The following is a 25,746-nucleotide window of genomic DNA, read 5'->3' as shown; positions in this document are numbered from 1 at the left end:
CGATAGTGCCTCTGTGGCTAAATTTGTGGTTTATTGAAACTGTAGCAGAGCCCACAAGATGAGGAGAGAAAATAATGTCTGATTTTAAATTTCAGCTGTTGGCTGCAGCTGCAGCTTTCAGAAAGCTTTTCAGCCTGGTTCCTGTCCCATTTTCTCCTAGCTTCCTTTCACTGCAAAGGGAGGCTGAATTGCAACATTGAACACTCCATGACTTCGGTTTTTCAGTACGCAAACAACTTTAACTGGCATGGCTTTCAGCATAGGTACTATCAGAAGTACACTGTTTAAGAAGGGAATGGGAAACAAAAAATTTGAATCATTTTTTGAAGTCTGAATGTGTAGCAATCCAAGAGATGCTTTTAAATAAATAGGATAATTGTTTGAATTTCCTGCAAGGTGCTGGAGTTTTTATGTTAATGTTTAATTGGGATGTCTCTCCCTCAATGAAATCAGAATTCACCATCAGAATTCACAGTTACTTGCATATTGAATAAAGCCACTATGTTCTTGCAACTGGTGACAACTACTGCAAAATGGAGAGGAATTAGTCTTTAACCTGGTAAAAAATCTCGGTGGCATGGCAGTCCCATGCTGATGAAGACAGCTGAGGAACTGGAAACATGTTACCTTTCCACAAGCAAGGCTTTATTCCTTTCTTGGAAACGCTCCCAAGATTTACATGGCACTATGGAGAAAAGGTATTTAGTGATGATTTGCAAAACATTGCCACAGTCTTAATGTCTGTGGCTAAAATCGAGTACAGTGTGAGACCGTGCTGAAAAAGGACCTCATGCTGCCCAAGGGCCCTGGGGTAGCCCTGTCCTGGAAAGGAATATTTCTCAGACTCTGAAGTCAGAAGACCACCCAGTCTTTTCCTTGCTGGGTGGGGAAAACAAACAAATTACCTTCTTTGATGGTTGGAAAAAGAAAGTGATTGATAATTACTGCCTGCAGCATTTTACCCCTAACTGTGGCATTCAGCCTGTGTTTTCTGGCTGAGTTTAGGCACTTTGGAAGACAGTGCAGAAGAGCAGACTAAAAGCATTACATGAATACTACTCATGGGCTGCAAGCTCATCCTTCACTTACTCCTTCACCCTCTTCCAAGGGCACTCCTGCGTTACTCTCTGTTGTGAGAGAGGACTTACAGGAGCTTGTAAGACTGAAATGGAGGCATGTAAGTAATATTGTATCTTGTCTCAAAGAGATCTTGGTGCTTCTTTCCTTCTAGCACTTTGCCCAGAATATCCTCCAGCTGGTGAAGAGATTTAAATATCATTCCAGCTGCAGTCTTGAACTATTATCTTTTAATGGCAGTTCTAGAGCAAAAAAGCAAAAGGAGGGTGAGGAAAAAAGGGAATTTATTACTGGACTTTATTATATTAGTTATAAAATATTAAAGACTAGCATGAAAATCATAAATAAGATTGAACAAATTACAGAGTTACATTTTGCAAATGAGTCTTGGAAATCAGAGTATTGTAGTATTTACATATGCAGTAAAAGCTGCATATTGTCTATGTTGCCAATTAATATATAACAGCCTTTTCTTCTGGACTGAGGAAAAGCTGTCATTGTCACTACTTACTGCCTGTTCCCTCCCCTGCACTGTGCTGCAGGTAAAGGCATGTGCTGTGTTAGGAGACATATTTGTATATCTCAGTGCAGACTTCAGTTTGTAAAGGGACATACCTAATAAAATGTCACTTTGTGTTGTCAGTGGAATGCTCACCTGTGAGTCATCCTGTGGTTTGAAACGTTTTTGTAAGAAATACAGAACAGTTGGAATTAAATTGTCCTGGGTTATGTATTTATACATGAGAGAGACAGAGACTCTATCACTGAAAAAGCTTAAACCTGGTGTGACACCTTCCTATGCTGACGTTGCTTATTCTTGTCCTCACCCCAGGCAGTTCTGTATGCTTCTTGTGGCCTGATGAGACAGAGCTTTGTTACTTTTTCTCCCTTTTAATCTTCTTGCACAGGAGCAGCAGACTTCCCCTTGTAGGAGGAATAAGATACGACGTGAGTCCCGACACAGTATCTCACTTGGTGTTTGGACATTTTACCCTTGCAGAACCTGAAACATTTTTTCCCTTTTTGGGAGGAGGTTGCTGCAGCCACAGGCTCCTGTCCTGGCTGGGCAGAGTGCCCCAGCCTCAGGTTCCCTTTCCCTGGGGGCTCTGTGTTCTCATGCAGCATCCAGCTGCAGCAGTGCTTTCAGAGGTAAATTTAGGTCATAAACCCTTTTCTTACTGTGAGTATATTAAGTTCAGAAGAATGGGCTCTGACAATCCCACTAGCTGTCCTGCAAGGAGATGATGAAGATACTAGAAAGAAAAGTGAAAAGAGGCAAAGACTTGTTTTCCAAAAACTAAACTGCGACAAAAAGATAATGCAAGTTTTATGGAGCTCAGCTGATGCGAGTGAGTGAGGAGGAGGCTGCAAGATGGCTTTCCTACCTAGCACATGTCATACAGCACTGGTGGGTCTGGCTGACAAAGGGAAATAAAACTGATCCTTGGAAAAAAGGAAAAGCTAAGGCAACTTTGCCATGAAGAAATAGAGTGCAAGTTCTTAGCACTGAGGGTAATCAAATATGAGTTAGTTAACTGTTACACAGTGTGTGAAATGAGAACAGGTATATTTGCAAAGCCATTGAGCCATTTGAGGAGCAAGAAAGCCTGTATTTAGTGGGTGTTTGCTGCTGGGTGGAGGATTGTGGCAGTCCTGCTGCTGCTGGACGTGGTATGCCCGAGTCAGCAGCTCCATCAGCCATGTCCTGCCTGCTGAAACACCCTCAAATAAGAGCAGTGGCAGCTCTGTATTAAAGGCAGTGATTGTCATCAGCTGTTGTGCTTGCACCTTGCAGCAGAAAACATGCAGTGCTCAAGAGGATTTGTTCCCTTCCATGTATATCAGGACAGGTATGTTTTGAGGTGTTTTTCTTTTCAGGTTTTTCTGTCATGCATAAAAGATGGACTGTGCTGGATTCAGTGACTGGATGTATGCATCACATCTTTGGTTAGGATGGTTTGGAGGTTTTTTAAGGTGGGTGTCTCATGTGGGGATTAAAGGCAGAGGAGAGAACTTTGCTCAGGGTTAAGCTCCCTCAGACAGGAGTTTGATGTCCTTCACTTTCTTATGCTGTTCATCTGGGTGGATCTCATTGCATGTGTGGTGGGGTTTTAAACAAATGCTAGTGCAGATGCAGCATTGGTGTCTGGAGATCAGTAATGTCTTCTTCATCTCATTTAAGCTTTTGGCTTTTGTGTAAGGATCCTACATCAAATTTAATGGCTTGTGATAGATGGGAAATCAGACAAGATAATCAAATGGTCCCTGTTGCCCTAAAGCTATGAAACCCTAAACACTGAAGAGTGAATTAGTAAGTGTGCATCCCAGCAGAACAGACTGGGTAGGCCTGAAAAAGAACAGCAGTGCCACTGCTGTCAACTCCAATTGCTCTCTTACTAATCAGCTGTCTTAATAATAGCGTGAGCGTGGTCTGGGGAGGTCAGAGAGGCACTTTGAAGGAGGGAGATGTGCATACTGTGGGAGAGGTCGTTGATACATTTACAAGTTGAAAGGTCTACATTAGACATCTGCTCTTACATCTGCCCTCAGAGGCTGGTGCCCTCCAAAGGGTAGAAATAAAAGCTTTACATACCACAACTTGTGACTATCCCTGCTGGGTTAGAAACCAGATCTGCATAGAAACAAAGCTGTAAGAATTTATTCTACTTGTCTTTATCTCTTTTCAGATATTCAGATTTTCATTTGTTGTATAATATTGCCATTGTTGTGATGACAGGGAGAAAAAATAATTTTAAATGTCCAACTCATTCAGTCACAATGGTCCTGAGCTCTCACTTGATTTTAGTCTGATTCTGAGAAAAAAATCTAGTTCTTCCCAGTGACATTGTTGAGAAAAGTCAAATATATGATTGGATACAGTCCGGAGACAAATATATGATTGGGTACAGTCCAGAGATTAATAAAATGAATGTTATTCCCAAAAGTGTTACTTTTTGAGAAAGACCATCATCATGAATTATGTGAATCCTGTGGGCTGGCAACACTGGTGCCATTGTGTTATATTTCTAATCATTATTTATGAATTTTTTATTGAATTTTTTTTGGTGGTAGATTATTTATCAGAAATACTGATTGATAAGTAGGTGGTTATGGTAGTCACAGCATAACTTGAACTATTACTTTATTTCTGAACCCAGTCTCCATTGAAGTATACTTTGTATTTCCTGTTTATTCAAGCAGTCACTTGACAATCTTATAAACTGAATGTATATTTGGTAAAAGCTGAAATAAAGGATCTCTCATATTATTTCCAAGTACAAATGTACTTTATGTAGAGCAGCTCCTGGTACTTTTGATCACTAAAGCTCTTTCCTCATAAATTTACAACCGGATCCTGCAGATGTCCATGAAATCAGTGATAATCAGTGTTTCAAGCAGTAAGTCCGTTCTTCTGGCACTGCTAAAAAGTTGGATCAATTTGAATACAAACTCAACCAGAGCTCTCTTTGAGTCACTTCATCCAAAGTGAACTTATCAAAATCAAAATGCTTTACACAGGGGAGAAATAGAAATTGATTTTAGAGCACATGTACTTTAAAGCAACCTTCCCCCTTCCCTTTTGTCCACCTCCTTCAGAAACAATCCCCTTCACTGTTCTTTCCACCCACATATTGCTTTTTATTCCATTAAACTGTAGTGATTAAAATTTCTGCAATGTAAGGCATGTTTTGCTTTCACAGAGTAATTTGTTTGGTACCTTACAGAAACATGATCATATTTTCTGTTTCAGGGTTTGCAGGCTGATCTCTTTCTTCACCTTCCTGTGTGAAAATGTGATGTGTGGAGGAAGGGCAGTCCAGGCTGGCGGGTGGCGGAGGAGCTGGGGCATGTCAGGGTCTCCAGCCCTGAGCTGGCTGTGCTGCTGGCAGGGCAATCATATTAATATTATTAATATTAGTTTGGGATGGCAGCAGGAGGGTACAGAAGCTGGAAAAAGGTGTTCCATTGCATGAGGCAAAAACATGGATCCTGTAATTATGCTCATTTAGCTCTGTTCAGTCTTCCCTTGGGCGACAGAAAGGGAACTCATGCTAAAGTGTATCTACTGTTAGCTTTGTTTGGCTTGTTCCAAATTAGAGAGGGAGACAAAGTTACTGATGAAAGAACAGAATCACCTCTCTTTTGTTGTTGTTTGTGTCCTCACTAGAATGTTAGCACTTCTTTGTGATGACCACAGTTCTTTTTCTCATTTTGATTTAGGGCATGCAAAAGTGTTTACTGCTTTCAGACCTTTTAATTTATTTAAAATACTGGAGGGAGAGGAAGGAAACAAAAAGTAAACTTGGAGAACAGAAAATATAACCTATTTAACATGATTTAAGTCCAGGTGTGAGAGTTGTGAACTTGAAGAAAATGTTTTTTGGAGTGCACAAAAATGGATGTGTTAGTTGGAGATGAGCACCCGACAGCTTGGCAAAGCCAAGTGACAGGTGATTATAGCCACTTCCCAGAGCTGTATTTGAAATGGAATTGAAGGATGAATATATCTTCTGCCTGAATATTTAATGTTCCACTTCTTAGTCACTCTTTTGTATAATTGTTTTAGTGATTAGGCCGGATTCTTGGCACCACTGTTAAGCCTCAACATTTCTGAAGAGCTGAAACCTGCAAGTCTGACCATGAAATTCTGTTGTGGAGATGAGAAGAAAAACTCATACTCAATTTACTTTTTGCTTCAGCTGAGTGTTACCATTTCACTCCTTGGGCTAATTTTTCCTCAAAGTATGAGACTTCTTAACTGAACTGGAATGTACAGTGTATAAATACTGAAACTCTCCACAGATTTTTAACAGGGAAGGTAATTTCATGCTAAGTAATCCCAGAAGTTGTTTTAGATTGTCATTGTACTTTTTAAAATCAAGTTCAGATGTTTTCTTTTAATTTAAGCACTGAATATTTTAACCACTGTGCTTGCATTAAAAATAGGACCCACTTCATTGAGATCTATTAGCAAGTGGATGAGATCAAATGATCATAAAGTCCCCCTCCATATCTTAATAATCTGGAATTCTTTAGGTAGTACAATACCTAATTAATAAACAATTAATTTAAAAATTAAGCCTCTTTGCCTCCAGATGTATTTACATGGATTCATATTGATAGACCACAGAATTTTTTTTCATTTTTTTCATTTTGTACAAGCTAGTGGCTGTTATTGTATCTTTTTTGATAATATGCTATCTGGACACAGTCCTCTTCTTTCAGAATTGAGTCTATTTTGATTTTAAGCATTGAGAGATCACCACCCAGCCTGGCAGTGAAGATGCTGAGGATGAATGAGAACAGAGATGTGTTCAAACAAGCTGCAGCCCTGAAGCTGCTCTCTGCTGTCCAAGGAGGAAATCAGAACTTCATCACAGTCAGTGCTCTTTCTCTGGATGAAGTTCCTTTCTCCCTTTCAAATCTGACTGGTTGGTAGTGAACAGCCACCCATGACTCCCCAGAATACAGAGGGGAGGTTTGCTGACATGCTGGAGCATCCTTGTGAAGCTCCCCTCCTGCAGGGCAGTCCCAAGTCATCTCTGGCCATATAAAGGCTTGGAAAGGTGCTGCAGTGTGACCCACTTGAGTGCTCATAATTCCCCTCTGCCTCACCACTCCAGGTCTAGTATTTTTTTCTGGACAACAGGTCAAAAAGTGCCAGGCTGGTTCCTGTGGAGAGCATTCATGATATTTTTCACAGTGGCAACAGGATTTCACATGGACCTTGAGACAAGTCTTTAATTATGGAACACTTCTTATGATTTAACTATTAATAATTACCTTCCCAGATTTTTAGCTCTGAATAATTGCTAGAGCCATGGAGTCATTGTTTTATAATATAAACTTGACTAATTGAGTGCAGCCAGAATTTGTTAATTGTTCCTCTTATGCATATGCTAAATCCAGAAGTGTTGAAGTCGCTCTGGGACATTAATTTTAAACACAATTAAAACATCATAACCTGTTGGCAATTATTCTCTGTGCATTGTTTTGATATTGATGGACCCAGATCTGAGCACAGTAATTAAAAGGAACCACTGTTATTGTTGATGCCACAGATAAACAAATGCTGATTGCGTGCTGTGAACTGGTTAATCAAGTTTATTTAACTTGTTTGTAGTGATTCATCCCAGTGACTGTACTGGGTGCTCTTTATTTGAGCCTAATAATATAATGGTTCTGGCTGTCTCCAGCTGCTAAAGGAGTTTCACTAATTCTCTAAACAGACTCTGGTAACATTGTAAGGAATGGCATTGTTAGATACACAAATTAAATCCAGCTTGAGGCCAAGGAATTTTCCCCTAAAATGAGACATGCTTTGAGACTTTGTTGTGCCAGTTGCTCCCTGTCCTGAGCAGAGGTCATTATGTTTCCTGAGTGATGATTATGGTTTATGGGCAGGCTCTTCGGTTTGGTTTGATTCTGATGATACCAAAGTGTGCCATCTTTAGTGTCTTCCTTTGCCAATGCTGTTTAATCCTGTTTGAGAATCTATTTTCTGCAGCTGCAGATGTTCTCCGAGGCTGACGCCCAGTTTTCAAGTCACAGGTTCACAACCAAAAAAACAACCTCTCTTAGACCATCTCTACCTTTTGGGTGTCTGGTTTGCTCAGGCTCCTTAGCAGCAATATCAGTACCATTTACTGTCAGTCTCAGCAGTGGGAGCATCTTGCTGTGGCCATGAGAGCAGCAGTTCCAGACCAGTTTGGCACTGTCCCAAGGGGCACCTGGTTGCCCACTGGGACTGGGAAAGTCAAGAGATCAACTCTGTCTTGTGCTCTTGGCTATGGAAACCAAAGGTGCTGGCTAAAAGTAGAGTTAAATTTTAATGATTATTATTGTTGTTGTTGCTGTTGTTGTCGCTGTTGTTGTTGTCATCATTATTTTAGTCTTAGACTAATTTTCTAGGTATTCTTCCCCACAATAGATGGAGGGAAAGCCTTTTAAGGAGCTAGAGTGCACTGATTCTGTTTTTATTAAGGTTCTTGGTACAAACACTACTGACCTCCACAGCTAACCCTGGTTTTGTACAAGACTGAAAAAGTTCCTTCCTTTAAGGCATTTAATGCTAGTATGTTTTGTACTTCCTTTTGTGTTATTTTAGGATAAGGGCTTTTTAAATGCCCTTAGTTTCTGAACTCTCAGTTTCTGGGCCCTGTGTACAGATAAATGTCTTGGTACAGCTTTCATGGTCCTGCTCCAGGCAACCACACTGGCTTTCTTTTTCCATCAGAGGTTTCTGAGTTACTTTACAGTTCTTGAAGCTGGAGGTGTTCAGTGTCCACTATTCCTGCAAGAAACCTCTCATGCTTCCAGTTGGCTGTGAATGTAAATTGCAAGAGGCTTATTGTGATTGTCCAGACTTTGGGAAATCTTGGTGTTAAAGGTACATTCCTTTATATCACAAAAGAAACATCAGATAAGTGGGATGGCTGGCTATCACTTCTTCTCCTAAAATAGTCCACAATCAGAATGAGCAGGAGGAACCCAGGGCCAGTAAAAACACTATTCTAAATAAAATCACACTGTTTTCTTTATAATTGCAGGGCAACTATAGGAGTATTCTGCTGGGAGCACTGTACTGCAGACCTTAAATAGCAGTGCTAATGTTTAAATTGTATTTTCATCTTTTCTGTGTTTTCCATGTCAGATTTCTGGGACTTTTGCCAGATTCTAAGACCATATAGAATTAGTTGTTAAAAAGGAAAATAAATATTTCTGAAGTGCTAGAGAATATGTATGTCTGAACTAATGAACAATAGTTTTGTTCATTTATCAATTGTTCATTGTAATTTACTCAAAGCCTTTTTTTTTTTTTCCTGGAAGCGAGAGCATAGGAGCATGAGGAGAGTGATCCTCCTGGAGCTTCTGTACTGAATTTATATATACACAAAACATTTCTGTGTTCAATAATCAATGTAGACAGGATGACATTTCTGCCAGATCGAGATGTAGACGGAAATGTAGGGGAATTTTCCTAGCCTGTCTGGACTGGGTATTTGAGAGGTCATTGCAAACAATTTGGCTGATGTTATACTGAAGTCAGAGTTGAGGAAAACTTGGAAGACCATATTATACTAGGTCTGTTTAAAAAGACATGCAAGACTGCTACCTGGTGTTGGAGTATGAATTTAAGTAAGAAATTGCCAATTTCTATTAATATCTCAGTTTTTGTTCTTAATCTAATTCAGAATTGTCTGTGGATAAACTTTCTGGTCTTGATGCTGTAACTCAACACTAAGTTGGTTCCACCATCTCTGACTCAGTGTTATGATTCGGATAGACTAAATCAGTCTGATATTCTCTGCTAAATCAGCACATGTGGCATCTGCTGGAATCTGTGGGATTTGATCTCATCCTTCTGAGACATACTATTTTTTTGCCTTGCAGCCTGGTAGATCTATTGATTTTCATGCAGGCTGCTGCCCTCTGATCTGCCAAAAGAGAATTAGTTACATGTTTCTATACGTTTTGCTACCGAGGCTTCGAAATCCCTCCTAACCCAAGTCCCTGCTTACATATTGCTACCATTCATTTTTATTGGCTTCGCTAAAGTTGAATTCCTGTATCTTGATTTTTTCCCCAATTCATTCTCTGAGCGGCTTGAAAGAATCCAACTGAAAACAAAACCTCAAAGAGTTTATATAATGAATTACTTTTAAACTAGACGCTAAAAAAGACAGAGGAGCATTTATCAGGAATGTTTGTGGGCTTGGTGGTTATGAGCTTAAAAAAAAAAAAAAATACCGTGTGGAAAGGCTTTTGTCCCATGACAGAGATTTAAAGGGCTGCGGGTTCGGATTCCAGCGGAGGCTCAGGCCTGTAATCGCGTTGGCAATGTTGCCGTGCACAGGGCGGCGCGGCTGCGGCGGGGCGCGGGCCGGCTAGGGGCGGCGGCGGGGCCGTCACCTGCTGGGGCCGGGCCGGGCCGGGCCGGGCGCCCCCGGGGCCGCCGGGGCTGGGGCTGGGGCTGGGGCTGCGCGGGGGCTCCGGCGCTTCCTTCCTGCTCCCGGCCCGGGCTCACCGTGCGGGCGCTGCGGCTCCGAGCGGAGAGGGGAGCGTGTGCGCTAGGCAGGGACAATGGAGGAAAATGAAAGCCAGAAACTTGAGCTGTGCCTGGCTTGCCCGGCAGACAGCAGGCAGACGAGGGGTAAGTAAGCGGCGGTATAAGTAAGGCAAAGATGGAGTTATGTTTAAGCATGTCCCTCGTTGCTGCTTTATATAACTGGAGGCAAAATGCATGGAAAAAAAAAAATCTTTTTTTTTTCTTGTACTAATGGCTCTGCTGTGCACATTCCCTAACACTGAAACTTTGTGAGTTTAACTTTCTCTTTGGAGAGATTTCTGTGTGCCCCGCGGAGCCGGGAGCACGCTGCATGGCTGTCAGGGATGCGGCATCCTGCCGGTGCGGAGGCTGAGGTGCGGAAAGTGTGTGCCCTTCCCTTTAAACGCTCTGCCAGCCTCAGCTATGGCAGAGAAATAGCACTTCCTTCCTAAAAGTGGGTTTGAGCTCATCTTTACCTCGGGGTGTCTGTTGAAAGAGGGAGATCCACGGCAGATTGTGACAGGGTTAGTTTACTTTGAGTGAAACCGCTGGGGTTTGTTTTGGAGCGAAGCCAAGCGGGGTTTCCACGGCGGCTCCGCCGCTGTGCATTCACACATTCACTGCTGTGCTGCCTATTTCCTAAAAAGTGAACGAAAACTATTTCCTGGAGAATTCTACATGGGCCATTCCATGTGAAACAGAACATTCAGGTAGCCTGACAAACACCTAATGTAATCTGTATCTATTACTGTGTTTGTGGGACACCTGTGAACATTCCCATTTCCTGCATGATGTATTCCTCAAAGACACTTCAGGAAAAGTTGTGTTACTGTGCTTCTGTAAAACAAATAGTTCATGTGGTTTAAAAAAAATCACACTAGTTTATGAGCATGGAATGCCAACAAATAGTGTATTAGCAATTTAGGAGGAAAATAAATGCTCTTCCTTTTTTCTTTTTTCTTTTTTTTTTTTTTTTTAATTGGGTATTCATTAATTGATTTATGCTCTTTTGAATTATTTTTCAAGTAAAATTACCGAGCATTGCAAGTAACCTTTGTCTGTGTATGTTTATGTTTAGTGGGACGGAAATCTTCACTTCAAGAATGTGTCTGACTAGGGAAAAAAACGGCCTTCAGTAACACATTTCTTCTGTAGGGGTTGTATGAAACTGCCTGAGATACATGTGGAGCTAGGAAAACAGAGGGCTGGCCAGACTGATTCTATGGTTCCCAAAAATGTTGAGTGCTGAAAGCTCATAACCAAATGCAGTAGTTTTGGCCCCTTTCCAAAATTTGCATTGGAAAGAGAGCTAATTGTAAAGACAGTGAAGTAAATTAAAACAATTCCAAATAATATCAAATTTACAGCTAACATAAATGTAACAGAGGTTGGTTTGACTCATGCTGTTAAATCCATATTCTTTTTTAAAATGTTAGTATTGAATGTGGTTTGCTTCAAGGCTCAGTTTCACAGTATCAGTATGAGTCAGGTCTACACTTGTTCCTTTCTGAAATTATCCTGAAAATGTTCTTTTCTCATGTCACCTGGCTTGCAAAACAGGACTATTAAAATCTTCATAGCATTTAAAGTAATGAAGCAAAGTGACTTTCCTGACCTTTGTAGACTTCATGGAGGGTGTGACTTAAAAGAATTACATACCAGGACATTATCAAAGGACTTTTTTATTTTTCTATTCTTTTTCTCCTAGCTCACAGCCATTAATCTGTCATGATAATCTTGCTGCTTATCCTAGGCATACTCCCTCTGCACTGCAGACCTGGGTCTTTACTGGAGTAATGGGTGATGTTGGTGATGTTAAGAAATCTTGAAACTTGTTTTCAGCTCAGAGAAGCAAATTTAGTGTAAGAGTTACTCATGCCTTTGGATAACCAAATTCCTTCCTGTCAATCAGCAAGTCTTGCTTTTAGTTGCCCTCCAGACTTGCTGCTTTATTGAACAGAAAGACCTTTAACTTTTAGCTTCTGAAAATGAGGGAGGGAGAGAGGGAGACAAGCTTATCTCACACCTCTGTGTTTTCTACTGCCTTCTCTTTGCTCCTTTCCTTAGGAGGGTACTTGCATAATTTATCTTTTTCCTACTCTTAGCACTCATCTGGGAACCATCACATGGTGTTTCACACATTTCACAGTTGTCTGTGGAGATTGATTTGCTAGGCCTATTATCTTCACTTGGAAGATATGGAAGCTTTACCCACTATGTTATTGAGCACTCCAAAATCCAGAAAATCTCTTTGTTTTTCCTCCCTATAGCACTGTGGCAAACACAGCATCTGTACAATTTATGTGTCTCGAGATCCACTGGGGAGTTTCAACAGCCCAGTGCTCAGCCCTAGGCAAGTGACAATGAAGTCACTTATCCCTGTCCAGAAAGTGGTCCAAAACTGGTTTTTTTCAGCAGTCAGTAGAGAAAAGACCCATACTGAAACAATAGATTTTAGTTTGCAAAGAAAGTAATTTGCTGTAATGATGCAGGATCAGGATCTTGTTGGATGCCCAAGTCAGCTTTCTGGCAAGGTGAGGAATTAGTTTGCATAGTTTACATTCCTTTCTTTTCACTGGTATTTATGCAGTGTTTTCTGAATATATGAAGGAAAAATAAGAGAATTTGTTGATCTTTCTAATACTGAATAAGAAAAGTATGTTATTTTTGATTCCTTTTCAAGGTTTCACCTAATAGCAAACAGTGGTAAAACACTTTGCTTGATATGTCTCTTTATATGCCAAATAATTAGCTCTTTCTTAAACTACTGAAATGACAGAAGTGCAAAGTAGGGAAAGACTTTGCATGAGAGAGATTTAGGACCCAAAATACACACTTATGAGTTCTGGGTTGTGCTTGTCAGCACAGGTTTACCTACCTGCCTTCTTGAGGAAGTGCCTGCCTCACTTCAGTCATTGAAACTGCTGCTGTGACCGTACTTTGAGAGTTTATACCAAATTGGTGCACTCAGTCACCCGAGCTCATGCTGACTCCCTCCAGATCCAAGAAAATCCCTTATTTTATGTCTGTGCCTTTTTTCCAGCAGCCTGAGGGATATAAACTCTAGGCTCTTGGCACAACAAATTAAAGGTGGTAAATTCCATCCAGCCCCAACCCACCTAGTTTCCCTCCCATGTAAAATCCATCGGAATGACTGTGCAGCTTTCAGAAGCTGTTTTCACTGAGTATATCTGGAGTAGCCACACTGGCTTCTTGCAAGCAAAACTTTCCAGTTTGCCATTTTTCTCAGGCAAGCTCAGTGTACCTGGTGGCTCATGACTTTTCAACAAGCAGAGAGGACGGATGTTTCTTAATTGAGTTGTGCTTGAAAAAGTTGAGTGTATGCGTGTTTGTACACGAAAGTGAGGCTGCTGCTCTGGGGATTTAACCAGGATTGTGCTGCTAAGAAGGTCTTAGAAGCTGATGTGAAGACCACAGATGACATTTTGAATCTGTGTAAGAGTAAGACCTCCCTGTGAACCAAACCTGCTCACAAAGTCGTGTCCAGATCTCTGCTTGACAAACCATGGTGTCACCTGCAGTCTGGGCCCCTGTGCCTGCATCTGCTTTCAGGATAGGTTTCCATGAATGCAGACAAGAGGACATTGTGGAACATTTTGGAGCCCTTGGACAGTATAGGGAGTTTACTGAAATGTGCAAAGTCTTTGAGGACCATCCGGTGCCAAGTTCTGTTATGGAGCCCAAGGAAATGGATTCCCTATGTGCGTTGGTGGGACATCCAGCAGTGACTCCACCATTGGAGGATTTGCTTTATTACTGGGGCTTGAGGTTCCATGGCACATGGCAGGCTATTGACAGTGCACACCAGAAAGTTGAGAATCATCAGCATAAAGTCCTGAGGCAAGTGGTGTGCCTACCACACAGTGTCAGAATGAGTGACTGAACCATTAAAAAAAGAGAGTAGGTGCCTGTTTCCAAGCAGTGGTGCTGTGTAATGGCAGCTCAACATGGGCGAAAGGGGCTCTGAGGCAACAAGTGTCAGACAGAGAGAAATAAAGATTTATTCAAAACAGGTAGAAGAAGGAGCTCCCTGCTCCTGGGGAGGTGCTGGCAAGGGTTAACAGTCAGGGACGTCTGAGTTTGAGTCTGTCTGGTAAAGATGAGGAAGGCCACATCAGACTTGGAGAGGCCTTTTCAGTACTTCAGGTTTTTGTTAGTTTTTGGGGTTTTTTTTCCTTTGCTGACAAAGGAATGAGGGATTTTTTTTCAAAGGTATTAGGTAACAAGGCTCCAGTCTACAATTTTTTGAGCACCAGAGGGTTCATGTTACAGAGTTACCTGAAGATAAGCCAGCACTTACATACCCACAGTGTCTGCCTATCTCTTTACAACTGTTGTCGTGGTCTTTGGTCTTAAAGTAGATTTTAAAGTAGTAAAATTTATCTGATTTTTTTTTTCCTTTTTTAGATCCCACGGAACTTGCTTTTGTTCTATTTCTTAAGAAATGGTTTATGGAAAAATGATGTAGAATTTTCCAGCCTGCTGTCCTGAGACATATAAAATCTGAGGGAGATCCATGAAATTTAAAACCAGACCACAGTCAAAAATCAGGAGAAAGAGACTCCCAAACCCTCTTACTATTTCCTAGGTGTTTCAGAACATGCTGAAAACACACTGAAAAAAAAATTAAGGATTACAAATCTGCTCTGTCAAAGGAATTTTATCAGTTTGTATCCTTAAGTATACTAGTTATGGGGCCATTAAGTGTACTGGACCCTATTGAAGAAATCTGTTTCTTCTTGTAGAAAGCATCCTGTAGATCTTAAAGGTCAGGGAATAAGGCCTTGTCAGATCTTCTTTTCAAGTCACGTAGGTAAAGTTGATATAAAAGGAACATCCACTTTAATGATACTCACTTTTCTGTGAGGCAATACTGCAATTGTGTGATAAAAGCAGATAAGTATGTGCATAGCTTATATAAGGGATTATTTCTGGGCCACTTACTATGAGATGTATATGCCTAATGATGCAGAACATGCCATTGCACACTGCCAGACTTTTAAAAGTACCTAGCTTTCATATCAATCTTTTTTCCCATTTTGCTACCAATGTGAATGTTGGTATTAAGTTTTTATAATACAAACTATGTTTGGTTTTGGTTTTTATTTCTTTGCAGACCAGGCAAAACCCAGTTTGCATGTGACATCACTGGACGATGCAGAATGCCTCCGATCTAAAGAGCTGCTCTCCACCCCGAGCAGTCACACCTCTCCCAGCGCAAAGCCCACCCGCAACATCCCTCGGAGGCACACTGTAGGTGGCCCTCGCAGTTCCAAAGAAATACTGGGAATGCAAACCTCAGAAATGGACAGGAAGAGAGAGGCTTTTCTGGAGCATCTGAAACAGAAATATCCCCACCATGCCACAGCAATAATGGGACACCAGGAGAGACTAAGAGATCAGGTAAGGAAGTCAAATTTCTATCATGTGTGTTTAATGGTCCTTATAACTCCTACAAAACTCAGTGTTGCCTCATTACAAAAGGTGAGAATGTAACAAAGCATGAAACAAATTTTTGGATGTGGCCTGTGATTCAGATGTTGCCTTGAAATTCAAAGAAACAAAATAAATCTGTTCAGTATTACCTTGGAATTGTTTGTTGAAAATGACATTTCTGAAGAGCTTTTCCTTTTATTTAGAGCATGCACAGTGAAGGAGTGAAGGTGAGACTCTTGATCTTAGTATATGAGTCTCAATCTACTTTTCACAGCTGAAGGGAAAATCTGGAACAGCTGCTGACTTCTGTTACACTTTCAGTATTGGCACCACTGCCTGGGAGAAAAGAAAATACCTGCAGAGTGTGTCTGTATGCTTTAGCTGGCTGTGTTACCCTTTCATTTGGTTTCTTTTCTATTTTTGAGTTTTGTAATGCAAACAGAACAGACTTACCCATAACTGTCTGCCTCCTCCAGGGAGCTTTGACACCCACATTCGTCTGTCAGCAGCATACCTGAGGGTGGTGTGCCTCTGCCTGCAGCTGCTTCCCAGCAGCCAGCAGTCCATGCAGGGTCAGAGGGGAGCTGACACGCTGATGTATCTCTCAGAGCAGGTGGAGGCTGCCGCACGCCGACCTTCTGCATTCAGGGACTGCCGTGCAAGGATCTCTGCCTAACTCTGGGCTCTGGTTTTGGGTGCAGTAACGGAGTTTAATCTGTTCCTGCAATCTATCATCTATTCCATAATTAATTTTTTTTTCAGTCAAGCATCAGAATTTGGAGTTTGGTCTAAAAAATCTTGTGCTCATTATTCTCGGTTTAGCAAATGATTGACAGCAAGCCTTTTTGTAGAAGCTCATTTCCCTTAGTGGTTTGTAGGTGTTTCGGTGCTAACAGCAAATTAAGTGTAAATAAGGAATAAAAATGAGTTGGAAAAATATTGTACTCTGTTATGGAAGCTCTTAGTGAATTCCAAGCTTCTTTGAAGCTTTGCATACTTGTGAGACTTTGAAGATCAGACTGTTAGAGGTTTAGAAAGATTGTAATTTGTTAACTCACCCCTAGAACTTCTCTTTTACAGGGTCTCTAGAGATCCCAGGTGCTATCACTGTTAGAAACCATCTGTATCCAGCTAAAATTGCTGCAAGACTTCAGCTCTAATGAGGATGATCTATTCCTCATTTTTAAACAGTTTTACTCCTTTCTTTTTAAAGTCTTGACTTTTTATTCCCCCACTTATCTCTTCCATGAACTTTAGTGACTGTGTGGAATGTGCTGGGTGGTGGATAAAGATAGCATACAAATTAAATAAAGGGGGTGGGAGGGGGGCGAAATCCAGAGATTAGATCTTTTGGAGTCATGTAAATATTTAGTTCCAGTGTTGCAGACACTGCAAACCTAGTTTGAACAGCCTACAGCATTACACCCTACACATTTTGTAATTTGAGCCTTTTCTGAAGGCAGTAAATTACAGAAGGAATGCAGTAACTGCTCTTTATATTTGTTTAAAATGTGTCTTCCGTGCTAATTTATTGAGGGCAAAATTCATTCTCCTGCTTCTATTTTTTGGTGATTAGACATACGTATTATATGTTGTCTGTAATGAGTTTTTTAACAATTTTAATTTTTAAAACAAAATAACTTTAAAACTACTATTACAGCATCAAAATGTATTTCTTGGAAGTGGGAAATACTGAAGACTCCAGCCATTCAGCCTTACTTTAAAAAGTATTAACCAAACTAAAACCACATGAAAACATGCAGAAATAAATAATAGAAGTTGATTGTAAGAAAGTTGCTTAGTTGGCATGTGATGTATCAACTGTCTGGCTCATCAAATGCAGTAAGACTGTGATGATCATAGCATTAATTCAGAGGGGGATTTTCTTACCAATTGTGTCTGTGTGCACACCGACACATCAGTATTTGGTGTTTGTGTGTGTTTATATGTAACTGTATATGGATACACATAGGTATGTGTATATAAATATATATATGTACACACAGCTGTGTGTGTGCATGTATGTGTATGTATAATGTGTGATTTCTTAGCCACTCCATGAATAAGACTATAATAATAATTTTGCCTTGAATGGTGTATATGTATGTTTACCATCCATGCTTCCTTTTTTCTACCCTTATATATATGAGTGTGTAGCAATGGTATAGAAGACAGATTACATGCACATGTAGTAGGTATGCATATGCAACATATACATGTATCACAAAAAAAAAAATTGTAAGGTGTATGGGAAGACATGATTTAAAATGTCATATTTTAAATTAAAATGTCAGAATTTATTTTCCAGGTTCCTTTTTCCCCTTCTTACTTCTTCTGCTGCTCCAGTATCTGGAAAGAGGCAACATTGTCCATGGTGGGAATTTCCACACTGTAGGACACCTATCAAGGATAGTAGTTAATTCTAATCTCTCTGTCAAATGGTGCAGCTGAAATATATATATATATGTAATTTCTCCTCCAGGTTGCTTTAAACTCTGTCACCTCCACAACCAGTAGAAAATCTAGATTAGTAATTGTCTGGTTTCTTCTTTGTGGACATTGTTCTCTTGTCCATTTTAGCCATCATTATCTGAGTATGGCAAACTGACTCCTTGTTTGCAGGAAATAAACATCAGGACAAAAATGTTATATATGCTGTCACATCCTACTGTATCACTTCCACCAGCAAGGGCAGCTGAATGTTGTCTGCATCTTCCACTATGTGCTAATGGTTTCCTCCAGGCTTCATTTATTCAGATAAATACCTCCCTGGATGTGCCTCCCGAGGACCCAATTCTGCTCCTGATAATCTGCCACAAATCAGAAGTACAATCATGGCCAGGTAAAATGCCAGCAGGGATTACTGATGGTTAGCTAATGTGATGACCTGAAACCTCCCAGCTGTGCACACAGACCATCTCTCCTCCGAAGGTTTGTTGCCTTGTTTGTGATAGCCTGTTCTGGAAAGGAAAGCTCACAGAGGCAGGGGCCATCTTTATTTGCACAAGGGGCTTGGGATATTGCAGCCAGGCAAATAGCCTGCAGCTAAGCTGGTCTGTGTAAACTGGAGCATGACTTGGCAGCAGCCTGAGGGGGTGCAGACATGCCTTGTGTGCCCCAACATAGGAGAATGCAGCACCCCATGGCCACATTTCTGTGACCCACAGCCCAGCAGCTCACCCTCTCACTGCAGCTTTTCCCCCTTCTAAGATGAATCCACAGCTGGGCACCAGAGCTCCCTCCACCTGGAAGCCTGTAAAGCTGAGGAACAATTTTTATTTTTATTTTTTTTAGGTAATGCAAGTTTCTGTAGGAGCTTTAAATACATTGCCTCTGCCAAGACTGTCTCATCTGTGGTAATGAAAGGAAGGTGCTAATGTAATCCCCAAGGAAGTTAGGGGAAAAAAAAAAAAAAAAGCAAGAAAGAAAAAGTCTGGGATATCTTTAGTTTCAGACAGTGTGAATCATCTGCTGTGGAGCTCATGGAAGGACATGGTCACCTGCTTAGGTGAGGTTAACTCCAGTCAGCAGAGAAGGAAAGTAGGAACAAGTGTAAAAGCTAGGTCTGTAGCTGCAGACATGAAAAGGAGTTAGCAATTAAGAGGTTAAAATGCTAACCTGGCAATGGGAGGGGGTAATCCCTGCTGTGAACCTGTTTTACAAGTCACCTCTAAAAAAACCTTTCTGAGGGGCAGAGAACAAAAATGAATGCGTAGAAGTTTTTCTGAGCAGGAGCTTGTGAGCCTGGGGTAAGAAAGTGAGCTGGAAGAAGTTTGCCACAGCTTTTTTCAGTTTTTGTTTGACTAGGAAAAAGGCTGGGAGGTGTGGAAGGGTCAGGAGCAGCTCTAGTGCTTCAGGCAGTGCTCCGTGAAGAAGAAATTTTCTTAGCAAACAAAATCAGATTTCAATCAATTAAAAACAAAACTCAAATCCTTCCAGTGCCTTTGCAGAGGTGATTGCCTAGAAAATGGTGGTTTAGGGTTTTTTGTTGTGTTTATTTAGATCTGAACATGACAGGTAACTCTGGCATCTGGGCAGGTGTGGCTAAGGTTACCATGGAGATCCATGATGTCATGCTTGATAGAGCATGTCAAGACAGCTAATCTAACATGTAAATGTTCAAAAAGTCCCATAGGCCAGGACTAAGCTTTATGCAAATAACAAAGTTACTCTGCAAAGGGGCGAAAGAAAACACGGCTGAGATATGGCGAGCGTTCTACCTGGCAGCTTGAAAGGATTATTACAGATTTCATCATAAAGTAAAACTTTTGGAACTAAAAGAAGAGGATTTCAAACCGTCTCTGGCCTCGCCTGCGGGATCTCACATTTCGGTAAATAAGCCTCTTTCTGTTTCTGCCCTCGCTGTGAAAAAATGCTTTTGAAATCCTGGAGTTTGCTTCACCATGTTCCTGCTGGCAGCAGGGCTGAGTCAATAAAGCAAGTTTTCTGGCAGGGCATGTTCCCTTTTCTCTTTCAAAAGTGAGCTCTTTATTGAATGAACCAAGAATTCGGAATTATTTGAAAGGCATTGTAATGTATCATGTTGGTTATATGAATCATGCTGCAAAAATTTCCTAGGTAGTGTTTTGGAGGAGAAACTAAGAATGGAGACACTGTATTTATTTGTAGATTATTGCCAGATGTCTCTCCTTTAACTGTTCAAATAGAACCCTAAAATTCTAACAGCATTTATTCCAGGATTTGATATCTGTTAAAATACCAAAGTTTTTTGGTTTTTAAATTAATTACAGTATCAGTTGGTTAAACTGACGTTGAGTCTATGTTTTGATATCATAGGTAACGTTTGAGCACTTCTTAACTTCTTAATAGATTTTTTTCCTTGGGTAAAAGTACGTTTGTAGAGGATAAACTTATTTGGAGGTGAAAGTCGAGCAACAGAAAGGCTATTGGGACTTTGGGATCTGAGGTATAAACAAAAGGGGATACTTTCAGTCCCTCAGGAGGGACAGTAAGCACCTTGTGTTCTTAGTTGCAAGCACTTTCATGCTCACATCAGCCAGGGCAGATCAAGTAAACAGCAGTAGGTAAGAGATGGCTGGCGCGGTGGGACGTGGTAACAGGAAGCAGCGTTGGGGCTGCAGAGTCCCCCTGGTTCAGGTGGCTCAATGTGGAATGGGAACGGGAATGGAAGTGGTCTGGGTGGGAAAGGCTGGGAACAACACCCGAGCTTAAAAATGTGAAAAGAGAAAAATAGTAATGTTCTGCCTAAGGCTACTGAAAGATGTAAACTGGAGAGGAACTCCACGTCCATGTAGATCCTCAGTAGGATTTAGGGAATGAGGGGGTTGCAGAATATGGTAAGCACATCGTTTCATTCCAGGTGAAAAAACAGGGGATAAAGGTTTTCTGATATCCTGCATTGCTTGATTAGGCAAGGTTAAATAAACAATTTTTGGAATGTGTTGTGACTTTTAAAGTGAAAGAATTGAAAGCACTATGAGTGAAGAAATCACTTAAAAAACTGTGGTTTTTTAGTCATAACTCTTTTGCTTTTACACCCAGTTATATCTTGAGTTATTAATGGGAATTTTTTAGAATTCCTTTCAATTTAACCTGTCTGCCAGAGTCTAAGTGTTAGTTATTTAGTACTTGCTTATGTACAAATAACAATGTGCAAAATGAACTAGTATATTTCATGTTCATTACACTGTTGCTGGTTGATGCCATGGAATCCGGTAGGGAGAAAGTGATTTAGTATTATTACTGCATGAACACTTCTTTGGTCTGTGTGAGTTAAAAAGCAGAGTTAAAAATTATATTCAGTTTTAAAATGCGAAGAATGTGACTTTATCTGTATATGCTGCAAATTTTTCTAGTTGGGACATCCATTTTATTGAATTACCACTTGGTTCACATTCTGCTGTACTTAACATGTCACCAAAAAATGCCTGTTTGTATATGAGAAGTCAGGGTCGCACAGCCAGAACGTGCTGCTGTGTCGGCATGGGTTGTAGGTTTTTGTGCGGAGGAAAAGTAAAGTTTCAGAAGTTGTTTGCGGAGGTTTCTGTGAGTTCCTGCCTCCTCTCCACCAATGGGCACTGCTCCCCTGCCCGAGCAGGCAGTTCCCCATTGTCCCTGGGCAGTCTGTGTGACCCAGCAGAGCAGGCTGAGGAAGGGGGACCCTCCCCAGTGTCCACACGTGTCCCCTGTCTCACCTACAGCTGGTGCAACAATTTATTGCTTTCAGGGCCGCCCTAAGTTAAGGGCAACTGCTCATATTTTACACTGCTACAAGCACCTAAGAAAAGCAATGAAAATGAACATATGCGACATGATTACGAGGTTAAATCTCTGCTGGATTCCAAGCCCTTAGCTTTTGTTTATGGAAGGACATGAGATGACATGTCCATTTGTTTTGAGTTGAAACATGCTCTTTAGCCCCCAGATAATGCTGTGATTGCAAGATATTTATAAATAGCTTGATAGATAAATGAACAAAGAGCTGGTTCATTAGCAAAGTAAAGTGGATTTACTTTGTATTCACTCAAAGTGAAAATGCTGAGGAAGAAGAATATTTCTAATAGAATGTCTCAGTGGAAAGTCTTTCAATTTTGCCCTCTAGTTTATAAAAGTAAGGCAACCTATTAAGGTACATAATAAACTACTAGCCCTAAGGTATCTCTGGGAGTAAATGAAGTTTAACTAGATTGTTAATACTTGCTTTGATAAATATAAGTTTCTTCATTTATATCTATCAGTTAAAAGTAATTTGAAAAACTGGGGTTTTTTTGAAAAATCAAACAAAACAAAGCTGCAAAAAAATTAATAAAGCAATTGCTTTTCTTTTTCCTTCCCTCCCCCATGCAAACCACACAGCAGTGCAGTTACTTTGCCCCAACAGGATTAGTAACTTTTTCTGTGGCAACGCCTCTGCATTTCAAATAGTGTGTATTGTTTGTAACTCAGAAGTCCCAGGTAGTTGTTTGTACGTACCTTTGTTCATGTGAATTTTGTACATATATTTTTCTAATCTTATTTTATGACAAGCAAAAGTATTTTTAGAATGTTTTGTATTCAGTTGACTGTGTAAATGCCTGCAGTGATCTTGTTCCAGTACCTGTTGTTAAATCCAGTAAGGAATCTAGGACTTTGGTATCCCTTAAAGCATATTTCAGGCAGCTGCCTTCAAAAGTGTTGCCCATGGAAACCTCTCCCAGTTATTGTAGACACCTGAGATTCCTTAGGTTTCAGAAACTTAAGCTTTTCTGGGCCAAAATGTCCCAAGGCATTTATAGGTGTGTTTTTGCACATACTCGGTTTAGCCCTTGTTCTTCCTGGGTTGCCTCTGTCAATGACTGCCAAAATCTGCACCAAAGCAGCCAGCAGGGCCCTGCTTGGGGATGGGTTCAGGGCAGCACTGCTTCCTGCAGCAGCTCCTCTGTCTGCACAAAGGGTGCTTTGCCACTGCTTCCTCTTCCAACTCTGCTTTTAAACCAAATCACCTCCAGTTGCCTCCTGCGCAGCTCAGGGATGAGCAGTGTGGGAGGCATCCTCAGGACACCATTCCAGATTGGGCTTGTCTGTGATCCCTAAATCCCAAAATTAATTTCAAGCCCCTTATTTACTTAAGAGAGCACAATAAGTTCGTGACAGAAGTGATAATGAAGACCTGCAAGCTCTGGTCTGCAGGTACTTTTGGCCACACTGGTTTTGAGCAGGCGTTCTCACTTGGCCACAGCTCTGGAGGTGTGCTGCAGAACGTGTGAGGAGCACTTGTCTGGCAGATGATCACAGCCAGGCAGAGGTGTTGGGTGAGGGCAAGAGGTTGGTTAGTGTTAGTGCTGAGGTGACAGTGTAATTCCATGGGTGACCTGTGATTAGCCTCAGAACTGGTGAATTTGCTGTGTCTGAAAACCTTTTCCCTGCAAATTGTTGTAAATATGCTTGGGTTGTTCTTGTTACAGCTGAATAGTCCTGTTAGCTTCTCACTGGGAAGCACTTTTGTGCTATTTGCACATTGTCAGTTGGGATGGGAGCACATATTGGTGTCAGTCTAGTAAAGTAAATTATCAAAGTAAATGTACCTCTGGACTATTGCCACTGCTTTACAGCATTTGTCAGTTGATTTTCTAACAAAGGCAGATTGCGCTGAAGTCACCTGATTAACTGGTTTGGTTTAACCATAGTCACTGGAATTTAAATGTCTTTTCTGGGCTCAAATAGGAGAACTAGAGTAAATAAGTCAATCACTTATATACATATATTCCAATTTCCCTTCTCTTCAACTGAGTTGAGTACACCAGGAAAAACAGTGCTGTTGTTAAAATTGCACCCAACACCTGTGACTCTGACAGCTGCCCCTGAGATGTGTGTTTTTAATATTCACCCAGTCATGATAATTGTGCCAGTTCAGTAAATTCAGAATCTGTGGTATCAAGTTTTGCATCTTGACATAGCAAGTCAGTGCTGGGACTTCTGGTTGGTCAAGAATCTTTTGAAGGGTCCTCTTTTGGTCTTGTGGATTTTTGCCCTACTTAGTGCCTTTTGTGCTGCTGCATTTTGTGTGGCCCCTTGTGGAGGGGATTGTAATGATTCCAGTTATTCACTAGGAGACTGCTGCCTTAGTCAGCGCTGAGCAGTGCCATTTGTTTCAGTTTGGGAAAGATTTTCATTGGCTGATCAATACACTGCCATAGCTGTACTTCACTTTAAGAAAAACACTAAGTGTAAAATTCAAAAGTAGTTATTAAACAGAGGAAGTGAGAAGCTATTCTCTCAGCTTATTTTTGGATTACAAAATCCAAAAGACCAGTAATACGTTTTTCACTTTGAGTTCTGCCTCTTAAGGACAATTTCTTAACATCTGTCAGGTGGTGGATGTGGGATATTCAGCCATCATGTATGTTCTGATCTTTAGGAGTTACAGATTGTTTTGTCCCACATCTTGAGATTTACCTTCCAAAATTATCTTCTTGCTAGTTGTAAGACTGGATCTTCCTGATACCTACATGAATGTCCAGTTCTGTTTTGTACTGCTGAATTCTTGACTGTGTTAATGTCTCATGACTGAAAGTTCCAGGGCTCAATTAAGTTTTAAGATTCTTTCAGCTTCTAAGGGGTTTCTCACACATACCTTTAATAAGCTGTCTTCATTGCAATTATTTCATTCAAAAGAGCAAAACTAGTTTTACTTCAATTTCAATTGAAGCTAAATATTTCTTCCGTCTGAAGGGAGATATCTGCCCTTCAAGAAAGGAGGAAGGCAGCAAGAGGAAAATGTAAAGAGTGAAAAAACATTGTTAAAAGAGTTTAGTTTTGTTTTTTTTTATTTGAAAGAAGTTGATTCTGATTTTAAATCCTACACAATATTTTAATTTCAGACACAGTTCCTCCCAGCGGAACACGCAGAGACTTTTCCAATTTGCACCTATGTTGTGGGTATGTGGGTGTCTAAAGTCTGGAAACAGACCTGCTGTCAATGTTTATGTATGAGCTTTGGGCTTTCTTCCACTGTGCTTTGAAAGCATAATTTTAGCTGCATTTATTAATTTGTAGACCTATTTTTAGTAACACAAAATACTGTACATCAGACTGTTGTAATTAGTAGCAAACTACTCACAGAAGGAACAAATATTTGACTTTGATTAAAATAAATAAAAAGAAATGTCACTTATTTCCCATTGGCTGAACAAATAAACCATTGCACGACATTGGTTGGTTGATTTAAATGAGTGAAAATCTTGTGTGGAAGGAAGAATTATTTTTTTAGGATAATGTAAAAAATTAACTTAAAAGTACACATGTAACATAAATGCTTCCATTTAAAAAGCGTACCCAAAAATTAGAACATTTACAAAATTTCTTGTTGATCTAAACAAACTATTTTCTTTTTTCTTTTTTGACAGAGAGTGATAAGTTGAGTAAATTCCTGTTCTACTTTTGTTTCTATCTGTTATGTATTTCTCTAAAAGTCTGTAAAGAAAAACCCACTCCAAAACCTTACAGATATTGTGTGCCGATTTCACCCTTTCATTATGGATATCACATGATCTTTATTTTTTTTTAAAGCTATTTCATATTAGAATTGTTTAATAGCTTTGCACTAAACAGAAAACATTGTGTCACCGTCTGTTACCCAGGGATATGGGAGAACCTCTGTGCTCTTAGAATGGGATCACCACAGTAATGCAATGACCATGATT

The 25,746-nt window shown here is 40.5% G+C and overlaps 1 protein-coding gene across 6 annotated transcripts in view; it reads left to right on the top strand.

Annotated features, from left to right (window-relative positions):
- KIAA1217 (KIAA1217 ortholog) overlaps positions 1 to 25,746 on the top strand; it is a 335,362-nt gene that overhangs the window by 148,180 nt on the left and 161,436 nt on the right. For all 6 annotated transcript variants that reach the window (XM_058024673.1, XM_058024657.1, XM_058024665.1 and 3 more), the window contains exon 2: positions 15,264 to 15,550. In XM_058024673.1, the coding sequence (XP_057880656.1) occupies positions 15,264 to 15,550 (287 nt within the window). The remainder of the gene's footprint in view (positions 1 to 15,263; positions 15,551 to 25,746) is intronic.

The sequence above is a fragment of the Melospiza georgiana genome, chromosome 1 (assembly GCF_028018845.1).
Source record: "Melospiza georgiana isolate bMelGeo1 chromosome 1, bMelGeo1.pri, whole genome shotgun sequence".
In the NCBI taxonomy this organism is placed as follows: Eukaryota; Metazoa; Chordata; class Aves; order Passeriformes; family Passerellidae; genus Melospiza; species Melospiza georgiana.
The sequence above is the reverse complement of the archived record's forward strand: the minus strand, read 5'-3'. Positions and strand labels throughout refer to the sequence as shown.